This window comes from Petaurus breviceps, unplaced genomic scaffold, assembly GCF_028583685.1.
Source record: "Petaurus breviceps papuanus isolate PSGF00001 unplaced genomic scaffold, PetGlider_PUasm1.0 101, whole genome shotgun sequence".
NCBI classification, from domain to species: Eukaryota; Metazoa; Chordata; class Mammalia; order Diprotodontia; family Petauridae; genus Petaurus; species Petaurus breviceps.
The window spans coordinates 627,790-634,451 of NW_027185575.1; the positions used below are offsets into that span (position 1 = coordinate 627,790).

General features: G+C 41.4%; 1 protein-coding gene across 4 annotated transcripts in view; it reads right to left on the reverse strand.

Annotated features, from left to right (window-relative positions):
• The window catches only part of LOC138157295 (scavenger receptor class B member 1-like), a 103,254-nt gene that overhangs the window by 28,478 nt on the left and 68,114 nt on the right, over positions 1–6,662 (reverse strand). For all 4 annotated transcript variants that reach the window (XM_069082992.1, XM_069083079.1, XM_069082843.1 and 1 more), the window contains exons 4-6: positions 4,516–4,719; positions 2,217–2,312; positions 740–855 (exon numbers count right to left, since the gene is read on the reverse strand). In XM_069082992.1, coding sequence (XP_068939093.1) covers positions 740–855; positions 2,217–2,312; positions 4,516–4,719 — 416 coding nt within the window. The remainder of the gene's footprint in view (positions 1–739; positions 856–2,216; positions 2,313–4,515; positions 4,720–6,662) is intronic.

The following is a 6,662-nucleotide window of genomic DNA, read 5'->3' on the forward strand; positions in this document are numbered from 1 at the left end:
AGGAAAGGAAAGGAAAGGAAAGGAAAGGAAAGGAAAGGAAAGGAAAGAAAAGGAAAGGAAAGGAAAGAAAAGAAAAGAAAAAAAAGAGATAAAATATCAGTTCATCCATTAGCTACCCAAGAAATCAAAAGTGGGGCTGGACTGGGAGGCCAAGAGGAGACTTGGTTTCTCATCTCGGTTGTACCACAAACCTGACAACTTGAGACATTAATCTTCAAACAGATTTATGACAATCCCTCCCTTCACTACACAGGTGAAGGGATGTGGATTAGTGCATAGCTTGGCAAATTCAGTTACTGGTAGTTTGTTAAACTGTTTTTTCTCTCCCTTATTTTTTATTTATTGGTAAAAAAAAAACCAGATGGTCCAATGGGTAGGGGAGGAAGAAGGGCTAATTATGGAAATGACTATAACATAGAGACAAATCAATGCAACTTTTTAAAACATGGTAATAAGGCAAAGGTTGGTTACACACACACACACACACACACACACACACACATGCTATCCATGGGACATGGAAGCAGGTTACTTCCCCCTCTCCAGGACTTGGTTTCCTCTTGCTATCAAATGAGGAAACTGGGGTAATTGATTTCCAAAGTCCCTTTTTCAGCTCTGTCGTGATTTTGCCCAATACAAGCTCAGAGGGGATGCAGCAGACCCCAGGCAGTGGATCCTGCTACCCTGGAAATAGCCGGGCATACCCCCCCCAAACCTAGTCATAAATAAGAGTCATTACCGGCAAGCCTCTGGACTGTAGAACTGAAGGTTATACTCTGGAGTCATGAAAGGGGCCCACATCTGTCCAGATGTTCCATTAATCATATTACACTGGTCTGAATTCCAGAAGTTTAACTAATAACAACAAATCAACAAATGTGTTAACAACATCAGTTTTGTTAACAATAACAAATTAAAGAGGGAAAGGACAGCTATAAGAATTAATTCTCTCGTGATGCTTACAACAGTTTCCAGCACATGTCCTATAGACAGTTTCATGAGTTATAGTGACCTAAAAACTCCAGTTACCCACAGGCAACTTTCTGGAGATGAGACAGTGAACTTCGTTGGCCTAGTCCACAAATCAATTCAATAAACATCTAAGATTTTAATCCCACCTCGAACACTTACTAGCTGTATATCCATGGACAAGTCATTTAACCTTTATGAGCTATCACTTCCCCCATCTGTCAAGTGGGTAAATCACATCGGCCCATTAGGACACTATTTTGCCCTTACACATAACACTTCTGTCCCCACTGGCTGCCCATCATGCCTAGAATGTTCTCCCTTCTTACCTCATCTCTTGGAAATCCTGGTTTCTCTCAAGGCTTGCCCCATATTCCACCTTCTACATGAGGCCTTTCCTGGTCCCCTTCACTACCAGCCTTTCCTTCCAAGGTTATCTTTCATTTAATTCAAATATGCCATGGACATATCTATATATTTTCAAGTTTTCTCCCCTATTAGAATATAAGGTCCTTAAAGGCAAATACTGTTTCTTTTTTTGTCTTGGAATTCGCAAGGTCCTTAAATACTTGTTGAATTGTGGTATATGAATATAATAGAATTCTACTGTGCCATAGGAAATGATGAAGGCGATGGTTTCAGAGAAACCTGGGAAGGTTTGTATGAACTGATGCAAGGTAGTGAGCAGAACCAGGAAAACAATTTATGCTATGTTAACAGTACAGTAAAAATGAACAATTCTGAAAGACTTAAATTCTGATCAATGCAACAATCCTTCACGATTCCAGAAGACTGATGATGAAGGATGCTCCCCACCTCTTCACAGAGGTGATAACTAAATTAAAGAATGAGATATACATTTTTTTAATATAACTAATACATGGTTATAATCCTTCTATACAACTTGACTAAAGTTTGATGTGAAGGTATATAATACATTACATATCAGATTGCATGTTGCCATTTGGGGGAGGGGGGAAAATTTGGAACTCAAGGGAGCATGGAACTGAATGTTGTAAACTAAAAATAAAATAATTAATTTTTTAAAAGAATATAACCAATACAGGAATTTACTCTGCTCAATGATGAATATTTGTTACAAAGTTTTGGTTTGCTTTGGGTTCTTGGGAGGAAGAGAAAATAATTATTAATTGAAAACTTAAAAGAAAATTAAAAACTTATTTATTAATTTATAAAGATCAAATAAAATCATGTGAAAAGAATGACATTTAACATCAGCTTCTTACCTTGCTCTTCCCATTCCACTTGTCCACCTGATGGATTTTGCTGAAGTCTTTGACCCCCGTAAACACAGTGAACAATCCTGAATTGGAGTCGTTTAACTACAGATAATTGGAGACATACAAGTCAGTCTCTTGGGGAAAGAACTCAGTGAACATGTAGGCTTATTAAATTCAATTCCATAAGCCTTTATTTATATGAGTATGAACAAAACTGGTGTATTCCAAGGGAGAAAGAGGAGGGCATTAAAGATAATGTACTCCCATGCCCTTCCAGAAATCATACCATCCGATTTCCATCCTTGTTATAAGAATTATTTTATGTTCTTGTTCAGTCATTTCAATCATGTCTGACTCTTTGTGACCCCATTTGGGGTTTTCTTGGCAGAGATACTGGAGAAGCAAACCCTGCCATTTGCAAGTCTACTAACACACACACAATCTTTTACAGATAAAGTAACTATCTAACCCTGTCTCATCTGTCTTGTCCTTGTGGCATTGATATTTTGAACCCATGACAGATTTTACATTGGTTCCAGTTATAATAGACTACTAGATGGTGCTATAGCTCAGCTACTTCTAGGACCTTGGCCAACTCATTTAGCTTCCCTGGGCCTCAGTTTCCCCATTTGTAAAAATGAAGAGACTGACCTAACGATGGTCTCAGAGAGCTATGAGCTGATGAAGGTGAAGACTGTAACCCCTCTACAGCAGTGGAAGGAACAGTCTCAACTGCCAAGGGTCATCCTTATTGAGGAATTAAAGTTATGTGAATGTACTGGGGATGGTTAGTCTGGGGAAGAGAAAACTGGAGCGGGGGATGATAGCTGTCTCCAATCGTCTGAAGCAATGTCATGTAGAGAAGGGATGAGACTTTGGCCCCAGAGGGTGTGACTATTAGCAATGGGTGGTTATTGTCAGGACAAAAGTAGGGCCAATATCAGGAAAGACTTCTGCATCATCAGAGCTGTCTAAAAAGGAATTGGCAAGCTTGAGATGTGACAGGTTCCTTCTCATTGTGATGGAAATGGATGGGGAGCCTTCTAGCAGAGAGGATGGATGATCACGGGATGGAGATTCTTTCTGAGTAGGAGATGGATGACCAACACGGAAATATGTTTTGCACATGTATAACCTCTATCAAATCTCTCACCTTCTCAATGAAGGGGGGAAGGGGAGGGAAAAAGGGAGAAAGGAACTCAGAAATTCTAAAAAAATTCATGTTAAAAATTGTTTTTACATGTAATTGGGGAAAAAAATAAAATATTAAATTTCAATATAGGCTGGACTCAATGGTCATCATGGTCCCTTTCAAATTTTGTGATTCTGAAATGTTCACCCTACACAAGCCTAGGGTCACAATAAAAGGGGATTAGACTAGAAGAAACAGCCCTTCCCCATTCCTCTGCTGCTAACTTTCTGGACGATGTTGAACAAGTAACTTCCTCTCACTGGGCCTTGGGATAACTTCAGTCAAATGGTGGCGCCAGAATACAGAGGAGGCCCCTTCGATTGTGAAAGGTCCATGGGTCTAATTCTAAAGGGGAATGGAAGGACACCAGGGCATGGTCTGAACAGATGAGCCTCCCGGCCATCTCAGATACTCTGGGCAACAATTTAATCCCTCAATTAATACGCATGATAATAGGCACTCTTTACAAATTCCCAAGTTTAGGGCATGCACATGGCTAGTGGCAAGGGATGGTGAGTGGTCTGAATGTTTTATTTACTTGTTTATTTGTTTATTCATGCTAATTCCATACTAGAGCAAATGTTTTATTTATTATTGTTCATGCTAATTTCACACTATACCAGGCAAAGAATGGGTCATTCATCTATTTGTTTGTTTTATTCATGCTAATTTCACACTATATCTAGCAAAGAATGCTTTCTTTCTTTCTTTCTTTCTTTCTTCATTTCTTATTGTTCACTCTATATCTCACACCTTATCTCCCAAGTCTGCAGAACAGAAGCCTCCCTGCCTCTTTCTATCAGAGAGACTGGGGAATATGAGTAGAGAATGTTCCATAGGCTCTCAAGGCCACTGGCAGGCTCAACTGGTTTTTCTGATATATATTTTTTAAATCTTTGTCATAAAGGAAGACTCATGGGGCTAAAATGAGATAGGAAGCCAGCAAGAGGGAAAGAGGGTCATGAAAGCAAAAGACAAAGGTCAATTTTCTTCGTGGCTATGGCCTATACACAAAATATCGGCAATTAATTGGGTCTGGGGTGTTTGCTTTCAAAGGATGAGCTAACCAGCCCTGTGTGTATGTATGTGATATTTTGATACATTCCAATTCACCTGTGAAAATAAGCCAAACTTATCCTTAAACGGCAACATGTTAGGGAAGTATTTATTCAGCAGGTCGATGAGGGGGTCCCGATAGCCCCACATGATCTCCCCCACCGTGCGGTTCATGAAGGCCCGCTGGCCAAACATGGAGAAGGACAGGCTCATGAGAAGCTTCATGGACATGGGTCTGTGTTCCATCATCACTGAAGACGCCTAGAGCAGAGCAGGAGAGAAGACATTGTCATCGGGCGATCTGGGGGGGTCAAGGCTTGGCAGGGAAGGAAGGATCCTCTACCACCCACCATACCCTCGGTGGCTCTGATATTTATCATTATTACACATGTTTTCAAGTCCCAGCTTCTTCTGCAAAAAGCCTTACTCTATCTCCCTTAAAGATGAATCCAGTCATAGGCTGCTTTGTCCAATCTCCTCTCCTCCATCAGACCCTAAATGTAGGGATGATCTTTTGTCTTTCTTTGTTTCACCAGCACTTAGTACACTTCCTGGAACATAGTTGGACTTTAATAAATGTTTATTGACAACTACAGAACAGGAAGTTTCAGGAACAGGAAGAACAGGCAGCATTTCCTGAGATATTCAAATTCCCTCCCTCCCCCCCAACCAGAAATGCAGAGTACTGTATTTAAGCCAAGTTTTCAAGTCAACAAGCATTTGTTAAGCGCTTACTGTGTGCCAAGCATTGTACTAAACACAACAGGAAGGCAAAAACAAGATCCCTGCCCTGAAGGAGTTTACAATCTAATGTTCTAAAGGAAACTAGGGATTCTGAGAGGTGGGGTCAAAGCAGGAGGGAACCCCAGGTACAGGGAATAGGTAGGGCCAAGATACAAGGGCTAGGGATGGAGACATGTGAGAGGAACATTTAGAGGCCAGTTTGACTGGACCACAGACTGTGAGGAAGATGTGATACCGTGTTTCCCCGATAATTAAGACCTATCCCAAAAATAAGCCCTCCCCCCGAAAATAAGCCCTCTGTATTCACCAACCCCCCCCCCCCCGGAAACGCACACTGCGCTCCGAGCTGCATCCAATAAGAGCTGCAGCAGTGAGCGCGTCATCCTGTTCTTCCCCAGTGATTTGCTTATTGAATAAAGGTACATTTTTTTGTTCACATTTACCTGTTTATTAAAATTGCTGTCAATGTTCATTAAAATAAGCCCTCCCCTGAAAATAAGCCCTCTGGTGTTTTTCTGTCCAAAAAAATTAATAAGACAGTGTCTTATTATCGGGGAAACACGGTAGTAATGGAATATGAAGATCCCCCTGTATTGGCTTGGTTTTCAAATTGATTGTGTTAAAACCCAGAGCTTGTTAATCCCACCAGTGGTATGGACTTGTTGACTTGAAAAGAGTGCTGAACTGGGAGGAGCTGGTGATGTAGATTTGGAGAGACACAAGAGAGAGGCAGAAGAACTTTTTGGAAGCAGCACCCTCATGGAGGCAGAGAGAGACTGAGAGGATTGCTGAGGGCCACTTTGAATTGCCCTGGACTTTTGAGACCTGCCCCCCACCCCCACCCCGTCTGCCAAGGACTGAGGAGACATGGCTGTTTTGCTGGTACTTTGTCTGTCTGTTTTGATGTTGTTTTGCCAGATTTGTCCACTGGTGAAAGACAGTCCTGTTGTTGAAGAAGTCTGGGAACCTTTCTGTTGGTTCAGAGCTCCTGAGACTGTCCTGCAGACAGAGAGTGAATGCTGTCCACTGGTGAAGGACAGTGCTGTTGTTGCAGAAGCCTGGGAACCTTTCTGTTGGTTCAGAAGCCCTGAAGAAGGATTTTCTTGTTGTATGTTTACAGAAATCCTGGGAGAGGGTTTTGCTAATGTTTTCAGGGGTCCTAGCACTGTTCTGCAGACAGAGGATGAATCAATGAAGAGACTGGCAATGTATCTTGTGGCCTTGCTAAGCTTTGTCTCCCCAGGAACAAAGATTGCTGAGAACTTGCCTCTTGTCAAGATGAAGAAAAGACCTCCATTTGGGTATTAAGTGCTGTGCTTAAACTTGTTGTAACTCTGGGGTAGATTTCAATTGTGATCCAGGGGTGGGGAACTTTTGACCTTTTTGTGTTCTATGATTGAACAAATGAAAGTACTTTACTTATGATTGGAAACTAATCTCCATTTGAGAAGAGGGGCTTT